The sequence below is a fragment of the Colobus angolensis genome, unplaced genomic scaffold (genome assembly GCF_000951035.1).
Source record: "Colobus angolensis palliatus isolate OR3802 unplaced genomic scaffold, Cang.pa_1.0 Scaffold241, whole genome shotgun sequence".
NCBI classification, from domain to species: Eukaryota; Metazoa; Chordata; class Mammalia; order Primates; family Cercopithecidae; genus Colobus; species Colobus angolensis.
Window position 1 is genome coordinate 4,674,200 of NW_012115611.1, and position 16,041 is coordinate 4,690,240.

General features: G+C 33.4%; 1 protein-coding gene across 2 annotated transcripts in view; it reads right to left on the reverse strand.

Moving 5' to 3' along the window:
• EYS (eyes shut homolog (Drosophila)) overlaps positions 1-16,041 on the reverse strand; it is a 2,062,375-nt gene that overhangs the window by 1,120,695 nt on the left and 925,639 nt on the right. For both annotated transcript variants that reach the window (XM_011945635.1, XM_011945634.1), the window contains exon 22: positions 12,401-12,600. In XM_011945635.1, the coding sequence (XP_011801025.1) occupies positions 12,401-12,600 (200 nt within the window). The remainder of the gene's footprint in view (positions 1-12,400; positions 12,601-16,041) is intronic.

Here is a 16,041-nt window from a genome sequence, read left to right on the forward strand (position 1 = left end):
ATGTAACAAACCTTCACGTTATGCACATTTACCCTAGAACTTAAAGTATAATAAAAATAAATAAATAAATAAATAAATAAATAAAGGTGTGGAATGTTTCACATCCAAAGTTACTTACATATAATTTAACATGTTTTTGTATCCACTTTTTAAAAGAAGAAAAGGCTGCTGAAATTGTTATATACTCTGGGTTGATGATAACTGACTCTCTAAATTTCTACCTTTGTTGATTAATTGAACATTTTACAGATATTTAGCCATTATGTGTTTTTCCAATTCTTTTAAATGTATTTTATTAAAATTCTTTTATTTAAAATGAAAAGGCTAATAGGTGTGTCAGAATTATATCAAAGAGGAAAAGAGTACAAAGAAGAGAGAAAATCATATGATAATTTTATTCTAATTATTTCATAATCACCTATGCCATAGATTGGCAAGCCAGGCTTCATGAGGAGAAAGAAGGAAGTGGAAAGGATAGAAAGAAATGTTCCATACCTGTCTCAACTAGTTGCTGAGGAGAGATTCTCCAAACAAGTTTATCTTTGCCAATTTATCTTTGCCTGCCTCATGAAGTTTCCTGCCACATTCTGATTAATACGGAATTAACATTCTGATTTCACACTACTAATTTATCTAAAGTGTTGGTGCAAAATTAGTGTAGACCATGCTATTTAATAAATGAGACTAATTTGTTATGAGAGTTATAATAAATGTCTTTTTTATTTTATTTTTTATTTATTATTTATTTATTATTAATTTTTGAGACAGAGTTTTGCTATGTTGCTCAGGCTGGAGTGTAGCGGCGCGATCTCGGCTCACTGCAAGCTCTGCCTCCCTGGTTCATGCTATTCTCCTGCCTCGGCCTCCTGAGTAGCTGGGACTACAGGCGTCCGCCACCATGCCAGGCTAATTTTTTTTTTTTTTTTTAATTTTTAGTAGAGATGGAGTTTCACCGTGTTAGCCAGGATGGTCTCGAACTCCTGACCTCGTGATCTGCCTGCCTCAGCCTCTCAAAGTGCTAGGATTACAGGAGTGAGCCACCGCGTCCGGCCGAGTTATAATAAATTTCTAAGTTTCCTAAACAGTAACAAAACAAGATTTTTGAATGTGTAATTCTTTCTGTTCCAGTACCCTTGCTCTTTCCTGGTAACCTTCTCTTATCAAATGAAGCAGACCTACAAATACTGTAAATGGCTGCCACCAAAACAAAAAAACAAAATAAACTTAATTTTACATTATCCTAATTCATAAAATTCTTTTAAATTGATACTTCTTCATTCATATTTCATCTTTTCACACTACTAATTTATCTAAAGTGTTAGTGCAAAATTAAAATATGAAGGTAAGTTATTTTTAGCATCATCCCTTTTCTGTTTATTCTCTCTTAATAACTATCTAAAGATGAAAGTTACCAGTAGGTCGGGCACGGTGGCTCAAGCCTGTAATCCCAGCACTTTGGGAGGCCGAGGCGGGCGGATCACAAGGTCAGGAGATCGAGACCATCCTGGCTAACATGGTGAAACCCCGTCTCTACTAAAAAAATACAAAAAACTAGCCGGGCGAGGTGGCGGGCGCCTGTAGTCCCAGCTACTCGGGAGGCTGAGGCAGGAGAATGGCGTGAACCTGGGAGGCGGAGCTTGCAGTGAGCTGAGATCTGGCCACTGCACTCCAGCTTGGGCGACAGAGCGAGACTCCGTCTCAAAAAAAAAAAAAAAAAAGAAAGTTACCAGTGAGTTCCCTGGTTAAAATCAGTTCTTTGCCAGTTTGATTTATGTAAAGAGATTTTATGTATCATCTATCTATGTGTCTAATCATCTGTCTATCATTTATCATCTATTTATCTCTTAATAAACATCTGCTGAGACTAGATTGATTTGCCACAATTATTTGGCTAAACTGATGGTAGCCGCAAGCCCTGTGGAGTGGCTGCTGTGAAGACACCAGCTGCTGTGGTGGAGTGGGCAGCTCCAGGAGCTGGCACAAATGCCGGCTCCATGCAAGGCTACTGCTGGACTAGATGTACTGCAGGTAGCTCCCACTGCAGGCACCCACATCTGGACGAGGGGAATGCAGTGGTTCCCAAAAGCTTGGAGATGTCATGTGGTCCTCAGAAGCTTGGAGAGGAGCTTCATTGAGCAGTAGAACAGCACTTAGGAGACCCGAAGTGGGTAGTTCCTTTCTGCAGGAGACCCAGAATGGGTAGCTACTTTCCAGCTCTCTGCAGAGAGGAAATCTCGAGTGGGTAGCTCCTTTTCATAGGCAGGTTGTCCCTACAAGTCAAGGAGACTCAAATTGGGTAGCTCCTTTCCCCAGCTGGTCGTCCAGATGTCTCTCTGAGTCTGGCTGAGTAGGGGCACTGAAGGTGTGTGGCGGGGGTGGTTTATAGGCTTCAGAAGGGAGGAAGTGTGTGCTGATTGGCCGTGGTTGCGTCTGGAAAAAGCACCATGAGTTCTAAATCCCGCAGTAGACTCCACCCAGAACTGACAGTCTGGCCCCATGCTTCAGGGCTTCCCTGGCTTGAAGGTGAGGCATCAATGGGGACCCACCCCTTTCTGCCCAGGAACCTGTCTGCCTTCTGCCACCATCAATCATGTTGTCCAAGGCACTCAGGCTGTTCTTATGGAGGGGCATCTGTGGGTCCACAGGGAGCCACCCTCAGCATCCCCTTGGCCTCCCTCTTGTGCTTGTCAGCACCCAAAGTCTGGAGGGGGCCAAGGTGGCAGAGGGCTGGCATGTCAGCAGAACCCCAAGCATGGGCACACCTGGCTGGTCCTGACAGCACCTAGGCTTGGCCTGAGTCTTGCTCCAAAATTGGAGCAGGTGCCAGGATTGAGGAGGGTCCATGCAGCAAGAGCAGGTACTTCCAACACTGTGGGGCCATGGGGTGGGTTTCCCAGGGCCCCCAGAGCACAGGGATGCCTGGGTTCACAGCCATGGCTGGGTGGCTGCAGCTGCGCCCGGGAGGGCGGGGCTCTCACCCAACGAACTTGGAAGGGGGCGTGGTTCCTGCCTGCTCTGTGGAGGGTAACCCTGGCTGTGCCTCACCTACTGCAGCTAGTGTCTTTGCAGTGGCTGGTCCAGATGGGCCACACCTATAATTAAAATTATCTGGATGGTATGTAATTTATTACAGTAAACTTGTTATTGATTACAGGCATCACATTGTGCATTGAGACAGCCATTTGATATTTATCAGTTAAAATCATTTGAACTCTTTCTCTAGAAAATCCAGTATACTTGGTATAAGTTGTTTAGTATTATTAAAGATTAACTTTGATAGGAATTAGTAAAGTGGTATAGCAATTAATAGTAAAGATAGTAGAACTGGACATCAATATTTACTTATTTTCACACTCTAGTAAATTAAAAGAAGTGTGACATATAACAATTCACTTTTATTCTTACCAAAATTTAAATGGTGAAACATTTTTTAATATTTCTCTATCTTGCCGCAGAAAACCACCAAACTCATTAGCTGTCTGGTAATTATGCCAAATAAGCTATCATAAAACAATAATTATTAATGTCACAACTCTCTAATATGGTTAAATTGTTTACTTTTTTTCCTTCATTTTTCCTTTTGATTTCAAGAAATACAGAATTGTAATTAGTCATGTCTGATCCTATGGGTCATATATGCTTCTCTTTGGCTCTTGGACTCTGATGATATAGTAAAGCAACCTATGTTTGATAAAGGTGTTTCAAACAATAGAAAATTATTTCTACTTCATCAAAGGAAAGGAATTTGAATATATCTGTGTATTTGTTTGTGAAACAATCATAAATATATTTTAATATACAAAAAAATTCACATATTTATGATTGGAGACTAAAACTAATTTGTAATTTTGAATGGACATAATCATCCTATTAAAATATATCACATACATATTTTCTTCTGCTAAAATCTATTTATAAGAACTTCTGAAGGAAATACAGGTACAGCTATGATTTCTCAATTTTCAAATTCCAGCTGCAATGATTTTTTTGTACATAGTAGTTTTCCAAGAAATATTTGCTGAATTAAGTTATAAAATAATTAGATGAACCATGAAATTAACTTTTTAAATTTTTAATCTTATTTTGAAATCAATTGGTTGCCTAAAAAAACACAGCAGTTGCCAATTTTCAGTGTAATTTTATGTGGAAATCAAATACTCTTTAATGTAAATTCACTTGGTGAATTAAATGAGTAGTCTCATTTTATTTTCTGCTTATGGTAATAAAGTGACCTTAATTGTATCCCCAAATGGAATAAACAGATGTATGTTTAAAATTGAACTTGATGCTTATGGGCAAACACTGCTTATGTTTTATAGAATAAAATCTATTATATTGAATGCACAGGCTTTTTCTGTTACTTGTTTAAATTTTTGATTGAACATGTGATCACTAACTGTGGTTTACCATCACAGTTAGTATAGTTGACATTGATTTTATCTAGAAAATAATCTAGATTTACCTTTCACGAGTAATAATTTGATCATAAATTATTGCCAGGTATTTTGAAAGGCAAACTATAATGAATTCTCACTACTCAAAATATATTTTCATTTATTTATCTATGAAATGACTAAGAAAAGTGGAAATCATCAGAGGACTAAACAGGAAAGGTGTGTAAGGTATTATATTCAAAATCAGTTCCAAAGGTTATGCAAAAGCTGGAAATACGCACATGTTAATGCAATTCTAATTTATTATTTTATAATAATATTTATTTAGTAAAAATATATTTTAGATTGATTCAATTTATTTATAATATTTGAAAAATCTGTTAAGTATTGCAAAAGTTCTGATTTAGAGAACTAAAGTACAAAAATACGTAATTTAAAAAATCCTAAGGAAATTTGAAATTCTAGTAATTTTATTTAAAACATGAACAAAGAAAAATATTCAGTAAGTAATTATAAGGGTTATGATAGTTTAGGAGATCATCAGAAAAATATTTCATTATGATGAAATGAAATTATAAAAAAACTTACATGCGAATATAGGAAAAGTCTTACTAATTTGATGGATACAATATAATTTTAAAATTACAACATAATTACTAATAAGAATACTTTATATTAAAAAATTAAAATAGGTTGATGTTTTAAATTTGAATCTCTCCATGTTGTGAAGTAATAATTTAGTCATAAATTTAGAGTATTACATATTCCATCTTTTATTTTTGAAAACAGAATCTCTATTTAATAAAATGTCACCTAAACCATGGCTATTAAAATACCAACATCTTTTTCCAAGTTGTGAAACTAATTAACTTCAAGCTAAGTTGATTAATGAGAGTTGAAAATGGATTAGTGTACAATCAATATCCCTACACTGTAACCATGATAAGTTACCTAACTTCTCTTAGCCTTTATTTTGGAGATTTTTATCTAATCATATAAGAAAATAGCATCTGTCCTTCCTCTATATGATACCAGTATGGATTACTTCTTTCAAATAGTTTATTTAACAATATCACAGGACATTGTGGTCCCTAAGAATATATAATTAAAAATAATTCACTTTTACTGATTTTCCTGCCATCTTTTTAAAAAGAAACTTGAAACTGTGAGGAATCAAATATTAAAGCTTACTAATCTTTTAGCATATAATTACTGTGAATTAATTATGCTCATTTCACGGTAGAAAGAGTAATAAAGCTTAAGTAAATAATAAGGACAAGAACATGAAACACTTCAAAAATATGGAGATAATGACCAAGGAGAATCAAATCTGGGAAAAAATCATATAAGATTAAAGGGAAATTTGGAGCTGGATGGTGGGAAAGTTGTGGGGATGGATGAGGACTCTGTAAGGCAAAGGCAGAGAGCACTATGGAAAGAAAAAATGCCTGGAATGGGGTTTAACATATTAAAAACAAACCAACTATCTTTGTGTCTCAGTGCTTTGTTTTATAAATTATTTCCTAAATTCTGTGTAATCTACAGATTGAAAAAAGTTATATTTAATGTTTTTGCTTATTTCTGTAGTCCTCTGCTGTGTGAGTCTAATTTGAATTTTAGTGTAATTTCAACATAGTTTTTATAGTTTCATAAAACTTACATGCATTAAAATGCTATTAAAGTGTTACACATGGTTAATAATACTTATGGATTTCCGAAAGCAGCCATTATTACACTGAACAAAGTCATTAATGTCTTTAAACTTTGCGCCAGGAAATAAAATACAATGTAGATGTTTAACTGCAAGGAGAATAGTCATGATATCTGACTATAAATATTTCTTCTCTTTTTACTATATATTTTTTTTCTCTTGCATTTCATATTTCAAATAAAATATACTATAATAAAAATAAATGAGCAATGCATTGAATTCTAGTATTGACTTTCCCACTGATTCTGACTTCAGTTTTGATGATTGACAGAGTACAAACCTCTTTAGGTCTTTGCCTTGTCACCTATGCAATAACTAGGACACTAAAGGTAATCTCTATAATCTCCCTCAGCCCTAAAACTCAATTGAGTTTACAACTAGAAATGAAATCATCAGGTATTATATTTTCTGTACAAAAATATTTTCAATTATTTTAAATTGCATATAGTTTGAGAATGGCAAAGACTTTGAAAATCTTATCTATTATTTGTCATGTAACTTTTCTCTACTTCAGATGTGCATATTATTAGATTGGCATTTCTTCATTAAGTAATATAAAGTCAATCACTTAAATGTTTGGATTGTCTAAAACATACATTACTAAAAATAAGTTTAGGTGTTTAAAATGTCCATTCACTTCTCTATAAATCACCTGAAGTATAGTTATAGAATGATATGTTACTGTACATCTAAAATCTAAGTAACTGTTTATCTAAAAGAAATACTAGCTTATTTTGCTTGAAACAGTTAGCTTTTATTTTATTTCAGTATGCAAAGCAATACTGCCTATGTATTTGTCCACAGTAATAAGGAGACTAACTATATGTCAGTGGTTCATTCATTTTACTATCTAGAGTCACTTTCCAAAGAGTCAGGCTTAAGTCCTTCCTTCCCTTCCTCCCTCCCTCCCTCCCTCCCTCCCTCCTTTTTTTACTTCCTTTCTCCCTCCCTCCTTTCTTTACTACTTTCCTTCCTCCCTCCTTCCTTCCTCTCTCCTTCCTTCCTCCCTTCCCTTCTTTTCTTCCCTTCCTTTCTTTCCTTCCCTTCTTCTCTTCCCTTCTTCCCTTCCCTTCCCTTCTCTTCCCTTCCCTTCCTGTTTAAAGAATCTACCTATGATCATTTTATAGCACACTAAAGATTTACAGTATGAAACATACTTTGGAAGAATTATATTTTCAACTAGCACACTGAAGCAATAGGACACTGATGTAGACAATGTCACAAGGTAGCAACATCAGAGTGTATCACATTAAATTAGCATTTTATGGTAACAATTCAATTAGGCTTATAGCTTTCATTGAACTTTAAAACATTTTTATAGTTACATAACAACAATAAATATAATGGGTTTATAGCTAGCTTTATATTTGTATATATCAAATACATAATTTAACTGAGACAACATGAGGTATATTTTGCTTTGAAAGGACTCCATATATAAACCAACTTATAAATGTACAAATCTGTTGCATAGAAAATAAATTCCTAACAGGTTCAGTGGCTCTAAATGTGCCTGAGAATATTAGACAAGACCATTGAACTCAAAGTGTAAAAAATTATATCTAATCTGGGTTTCTTGATAATTTTTTTTCTTTCTTCATCAAAATAAAACTCTTCTGTATGTATATCTGTGCTAACTACCATAACAAATGTATCCTTGCCAAAAAACAAAAAATCTACCTATCTTTCAAAATTTAGTTACTGTATCAGGAAGACTTTTTTTTTTTTTAATGAATACTAGCTATCTTAATTATGTACCATTGCCTTAGTTCTAAAATAATTTAAAACAATAAAATGTATTCATGAGAGAAATCAGCAATGAACAAAGCGTAAATCTGATACACCTCTGACCTGGAGAGGTCCAATACTCAAAATTTAATAGTAAAGGGAGATTATTAGACTCATATTTGTGCAGTAATTTGATCCTTAGACCCTGGCAACCACAACACATGTAGTAAAAATAGGCTTTCATGGGTGTTCCTGTGTATTATTAATGCTTGCCTCTGCCGAGACATTTAATCGTTCAGCCTTATCATTTAAAATAGTCTAGGAGACACAGAAATAAATCAAAAAATAAGAATCTGGCAAATAGAGTTAGGATATGAAAGTGGTCTTCTGATATATCTGGGTAACGACAATGAAGATCAACAAAGCAGGGATATAAAATGATAGAAACTGACACTCTGAGTCAACTTAATTCTGTAACAATAAAAAGATGAGTTCAGCTATATGAACTTTGAAAAAAATGTCACTCTTGGAATAAACTACTTTGTAAACAGAAGATAATAATATGGCTTTTTAAGTGGGTGTTACATTTACAATGAATGAAAATAATGAACAATTAAGGCGCATTAAAAAATAAAAGAGACTAAAATAAGAAAATTTCAGAAAAACTGTATAAAAGTTTGAGAAGTAAACAAAAATGTGAGAAAGAACAAAAACATAAAGATTGAAAAAAGTGAAATACACGAAGGACAGAGTTTTAAGTTGTGTTATTCACAATAGCAAGGATATAGAATCAACCTAGGTGCCCATCAAGAGTGGATCGGAAAAAGAAAATGTGATACATATACTCTATAGAGTACTAGACAGCCATAAAACATAATGAAATTATGCCCTTTGCAGAAACATGAGTGGAGTTGGAAGCCATGATCATAAATGACCTAACACAAGAATAGAAAACCAAATACCATACGTTCTCCATGTAAGTGGGAGCTAAACATTGAATACACATGATCATAAAGATGGGAACAACAGACAATGGGGATGACTAAATGCAGAAGGGAGAAAAGGGGACATAGGCTTACGGCCTAGGTGATGGGATTTTTGGGATCCCAAGTCTCAGCATCAAGTAATGTACCCCTGTAACATACCTGTATATGTGTCGTTTAGTCTATAATAAAAGTTGAAAATTTTAAAAAAGGAAATAAAAAAACTTCATCAAAGGAACTTTTGTAATGTGTGATATACAATATGTAAGCAATGTTGCCACCCAAAGTAGAATGCAGAATGAGTGAATCAGTATCAATCTGCATAAGACAAATAGAATAATAATTTTAAAAAATTCTCCCGAGTTGAAAAAATAAATAAGAGAAACATATAACACCACATATTTTGAATAAATACTTAAAACTCCAGAAATAAAAAAAGAAGGGAATTAAATTATAAGTTCTCTATATGTCAGTCATTGGAATAAATATTTTCTATGTGGTTTTTAATTAAATAAAAGTCATGTTAACTTTTGTGAAAGAAGTGAATCAACTGAATTTATAACATACAGCATTCAGGAAAATAGACCATTCCTTGGTTTCATTTTTGCAATGATGGAGATGAAAGCAAACTGACAGCATTTACTGTATCATCCTCAGTCAAAGATAAGATCTAAGAAATTTACATTTCACCAAGTTAAAATTAATACGTGAATCTTACAACATGGCAAAATATTTTAGGTTAGGAATTAAACAAATTACTGGCAATTTAAAAGGGTAGTGCAGTCTTTATCTTTTTTGTTTGTTTAATGTCATTCAGTGTTAAATTTCAATTGGAAAAAAATTCTAAAATAATTATAAGAATAAGCCTATGGAATATTCTGCAGGTCATTAAAAGCTGAAATATTTTAATAAAATAGTTTTCCTTGCAAGTAAGACCTCAGGATAAATACCCTTAAGGTGCAAAGTTATAAAGTTGAGTAATTTTCCCAATTAAAGTCAACAAACCTTAGCAAACTCATCAACAAACCAGCAACTAGAATGAAGACATTAACTTTTACTATGATTGGCATAAACACTGAAGCAAAAATAGTATAAAGATAATAACAACAAAATATTTTACCAGGTTTTTAACAGTGACATGATTCTTTTTAATTAAATTTAGAGAACACAAAATAGGACTCAGAACAATAAGTTCAATTTCTTTTTCTAAATATAAAATAATAATTTTATTATGATTTTGCATAAACATATTATAGATTAACCCTTAACCCATGAACAAATCTGATAATTTAACTTGAAAAGCACTACCTCCTAGAATATGAGTTTTCTTTGGTAAGTAAACTATCGAAGGACTGTGTTGACTTGGCACCAACTGCAGCATGGAGTCCCAATAGAAACTGCACTTCCCACGGCATTACCATTGACAGATCTTCAGGGGATTTTAAACACATTGAATCAGCAATGATAATTTTGGAGACAGATGACTCATATTTAAATACAATTTGAATAACTTTATAGCAGTAATGAATGCCCATGCTCGTCCCTGGGAAATATGCCAAGAAAAAGAGCAGGCATCTTTAATCTGAATTCCACTGGCTTCATGCTGTAAAAAAAAAATGAACCTAGCTAGCCCATAAATAACTTTTCCCTAAAAGGAATATTTATAAAGGAGCTTGCTATGGTTTAGATGTCCACACCAAAACTCATGTTGGAACCTTAATTCCTAGTGCAGCAATGTTGGGAGGTGGTGCCTTACACAGTGAATAGATCTTTAAAATAGATTAAAGCCTTTCTCATGAGACTAGATTCATTCTCTCAAGAAGGGATTCGTTCTGGTTCGAGTGGGTATCAGAAAGCAAGGATGCCTCTCCCGTGTTGTCCTTTTTTCATTCCAGCTTCCACATTCACGTCTCTGCCATCCTATGGTGCAGCATGAAACCCTCGCCAGAAGCCAAACAGATGCCTCGGCCATGCTCTGGGCTTTTCAGTCACTTGAAGCATAAGCCAAATGAACCTCTTTTCTAGTCTCTGTTATTCTGTCACAGCAACACTGAATGGACTAAGAGCTCTTACAGTGCTTGATTTAACAAATACTAACAGATCGTAAAAATGTACATTGTAGGTTTATGTTTACTTATTTTGATAATAAATTTTTTTATTGAACAAAATGTATTCCCATGAATTGAATTCTGATTTTTAACACTGTATCCATCAGAAATACATGTTCAATTTATGAGTAATGATTTAGTCCAGGCAATTATTAGGTTATAACCCTGATAATCCTTGCAGTGGTCATTTTAATAATTTTGTTTTGTATAATTTCCATTTGTATAAAAATCATGTGTACTATATTATATCAAACTACAAAAGTACAATAAACAGAAAGCATGTTCAAAACACAAGACACGAGAAAGAAGGATTTAAAATACACACACAGGTACACACACATGTCTGGCGCATGTGTATAGCAAACAAAAATGGCATGTTAGGCAATGTGTAATAACTAATATCTATGTCATAATAATAAATAAACATGGTTTGCCTATGCTAAATGTAAGTTAATATTCTTGAACTTACATGAAATTAGCATCTATGTGTGTCTTACTAGAGATATACACCAAATAAAATGATCCAGTAGATATCAAAATATAAAAATAGGCAAAACACACCCTAGATATTGAACATAGAAAATAGGGAAGTGACAGTACTGTATAGAAGACAGAATATATTAGTGTCTTAAAAAGAAATAATAAAATATAGAAATGATAAGTATTCTTTACTAGTAAATAACTATATATCAAGATATACATGGCAAACCTGTCAGTAATTTAAGATATATGACAGAAATACAGTTCAAAAATTTTAACTTAACATCATCCTGGCACAAATGAGACTGAAAGGAGGTAAAGTGTGTGTGTATATTTTTTAATACCTGGGTTCAGTTGTTATTTTACAAGTTGAACAGATAGTGACTAAATTCTCAAATGAGCAATCAATTGGATATATTATATAATCAGAAATAACAAAGGAAAAAAAATTCATCTCCTAAAAAGTTAAAAACTATACCTTTAAAAAGTGGTTTAAAAATATAGTGATAGAATAATTTGCTTTTATAACTCAAATAAAATTTTTATAACTTATTAAGATCTCAAGAGATAGGCATAGTAGTAACAGAAATGAATCTCTGGCTAGGAATTATGCTATAAATGTGAAATATTAACAAATCATTCATTTGGTATAAAATATTCGAGAACAAGAATAAAAACCCACTTTGAGAAAGGAGAAGAGATAAAAAACAATTATAAAATGAGGGATGATTTAACTGGGAAAGCAAAACTTGGGCATGATATGAATGTACGATATTTGGAAAATATAAGCAATGCCATTTTGTAACTGTTATTTTCTAAGTTGTGCATATATATATATATATATATATATATATATATATATATATATATATATATATATGAGATAAAATCTTACTTGAAAACTTGGTATTTACATTGCAGAGTGCATTACTAGTGGGATGTTTATAAGCTCTCCTAAATATATATTTACTTACTTGTGGGTAAATAAATACTGACCTGCAGTCAAAAGTGTGTCCAGGGCCATCAACACAAATCCCTCCATTAAGACAGATGACTGAATTAAGTTCAGGCTCAGCACAATTATCAATGCTTTTTTCACAGTATGCCCCAGTGTATCCACGTGGGCAAATGCAAGTAAATCCATGTGCTGACTTCTGACAGAAGCCTTCATTCATACAAGGCATGGTTGTGCAGTCCTAGGTTAAGAAATAGAGAATCAAATTTGATTATTAGTATAAGGCTGACCATTTTAATAAAATTATATTTTTATTTAAACGTAACCTAAAAAACTGATGTGCAAGTCTGTTTGACATTTCCTTCCTCTGTTAATTGAAATATATGTTTATAATAGTGGGTTTTTTTTTTTTTACCTTTTATTACCAGAAAGACTCTGTCAAATATTCTACTGCTGATTTACCAAGAAAAAAATCATTATTAATCTTTATAAAAACATGTAACATGTCAGAGAACTGTCCCTGCCCCCAATAATGGTGCTAAAGCAAATTTCCTCTGCAGATAATAACAGAATTCACTAGCCCTTAGTGTCTGTCATACCTCTGAGTTTTCCCCAAACAGCCCCAGTTCAACTCTGCTCTCCTAGGGTAATGATTAATAGTATTTCCATGAAATTTCAAAGGATTTCTGGGCTTGATCACATACTTAGAACAAACACTTCACAATGGATTTATGTCCATGTAAAATACCTAACTCTCCTGTAATAGCTGAAGTTTGAATCCAGTCATAATCTTTTAATTACCTACTTTTTCCCATGCATTTGTCCAAATGTATGTCCAGCATTACTGACACCTATAGCTGCAGAAGTGCAAATGTCTTGTAGAGTTAGAAGACTCTGGATAATACCTATTACTTTTTATGCTTAAAAATATTTTAGAATTTCTCATAGTTTTACTTACTTATTGAACAAATGGTATTTTATTTATTGTAACTACATTGATGTGCAAAATGGCAATAATATCACCCACCTCATATGGGGTGCTATGAGACTTAAATAAAATAATGGCACTGTGTCTTAAACATCATATGTGATCAGTAAATATTATCTTTCTTTCTTCTCCACTCTGAAGGCCAAAGGCTCAGTCAGCCTCTATTTCAATCTTTTGGCACTTAATTTGAACAAGAAATATGTTCCTCTGTATATTTAGCTTCTACCATATCATACCATATGCTTTTAAGTTTACAGTTTAGGGTGTGTGTGTGTATATATATATATATATACACACACACACACACACACACACACTTACATTGTAGAAAACAGATGTCATAGTACCACAAACATGGTATGACATTATTTTTCATAATGTAAACTAAGAAGATTTGCACCCATAATTCTGAGAAATAATTTATGGAAAGTTATGACATCATTAGTAAAACTGATTATTTTCAATGAGTTATCTAAAGATATCTTAATGAACCTAAACTAACTTGAATCATTTTGCACTCTAGGTCTTGAGTTCTTACATTCTCAAGGATAATTGCATATGCAAACATAAGATACTTCCTCAGCATTTTACCTTGAAAAGTGATAATTTTCTAGAATTATTATTCATTAATTGACACCTATGCTTACAAATATTTAGTGACTTTTAAAAAGTGTTAAAAACAGAAACTCATACTGACAAGACTATTATGGAAGCCATTGCATTAATATCATTTATCCACTGGAAAATTACATGATGTTAAAAATAATCTGAGAGATTAATTAGTGTCATCTTCAATTAGAAATGAATTGTGCACCTCAGTATAATATTCCAGTCATGCCTGGAACTTAGATAGTAATCTTGTACATCCCCACCCCCCACAAGTGATAGAACTAAGTATGTTTTTGTAAACAAATGCTATGATACTTGTTCCACTTTTGCTGAAAATGTGAACTTGTTAAGAAAAACCAAGGGCACATAGTAGACTATCCTGTAGGTATTGCAGTTTGATTTATGGAATAGAAAAGCAGAATTCCGCAGGGAGTGTCGTGGAAACATGTTTCTCCCTTAGCTCTATTTCTAGATATGTATGGAATGACTTATTAGAAAACATTACATAAACTAATTGAATTGTATCTACCATGGGAAGACAGGGATAGTTTTTAGACTGCCAAAAGTTCTGTCTCCAGGGTTTCAAGAATCTTTTACTAAATTAATTAGAAAGCTTAATGGGAAATACAAAGGCAATTTCTTTTTAGAAGAAATCAAATTGTCATTTAAAGTTCTTGATCTTTCCTGGTTTAAAAATTTAAAAGGATGCCTTTCCTTTTGTTCATCATCATTTATATTGCTTTGCTATATTCTATTGAATATAATAAAGTGCTTTCCCAAAGAGTTCACTAAAGTAATTTCAGAAAATAAAATATATAAAAGGTTGAGTATTTAGAGAAAGAGATGGAAGCTGGGAGGAATCCTGCAGACCAGGGCAATCTAGACAACTGAGCTTGACCCCAGTGATATATTCATTCAACTTGTACTGAAAATATTATGCCAGGAAATGTATAGGAGCATGAAAGGAATAGGGCAGTGATGTATTCATTGTGAAATTCTTAGACAGGGCAAAGTACTAACTGGGCTAGTAAATGTGACAGTTATCTCACTGACTCAGATAGTTGTGTTCTTTCTGAGGGATGTGGTTTAGATCTACAGGGTTGTCCTGTGATCTCTGAACTTCCTAGAAAAGGAAGTTACTCAATGTCATCTTTAGCATAACACTTCTCTCATGGCATCACGTTTTATTTTTTAGCATTGGTGGTTTGGGTAGCGGAACACTTTTCTCAATTAAGATCTCGGAGAAAGGGAAACAGATACAGAGAGAACTACTATTTGAAGAGTGGGAACAGAACAAGGTACCTACTAAGTCCCTACCATTCCCTCTGCAAAGTAGGGGTTAACCTTCACAGAATTCCGTGAACTTTGTCCAGTTCTGAATAAAAACTGCTAGTGCAGTTAAGTGTTTTTAAATGTGTATATTCAAAATCTCATTAATTCTGTGGGTTTTTACTTTGCAAGCTGCAGGGTTGGGCAATCCAAAAGACTGAGAATACGTCAATTAGATGTAACTACGGAATCTGTAGCATTGTAAGTGACATGTGGTTGCTGCTGGTAGTCAAAAGAGGCTGGAAAAGGAAATGCAACTTCTCTTACCCCTACTTGTTTTACTCTTCTGATCCAGGTTTGGGCTCACTTTTGCATGAGTATTCATAGGCTTACCCTAACTTAGGGATTCAAGATTTAGGGAGGAGGGCAAATAGTGGAAGAGCTAGAGGACAAATACCTAGAGAGCATCATGGCATTTATTTAAACAAAGGATGCATATACTAAGAAGTAATATTCACATTTTGCCAGAACAAATACATAAGAAAATGTTTCTAATAAACACACAAGTATGGTAGGGAACACACAAACGAATGAGCAAGAGGGGGTCTTAAAATTAGTGCTGATTATTTTCTGCTATGAAACAGCATAGAATGAAGTCAAACTTCTGAACCTAAAACACAGAAAGAATTTTAAGAGCAATAAACTGTCTTAAATATCCAAAAAAGGGTACTGATTAAATATGGTACTTCCACACAATAGAATACTAATAAGAAGAAAGTAGAATATATGGTAGTATAGAATATATATATAATATAA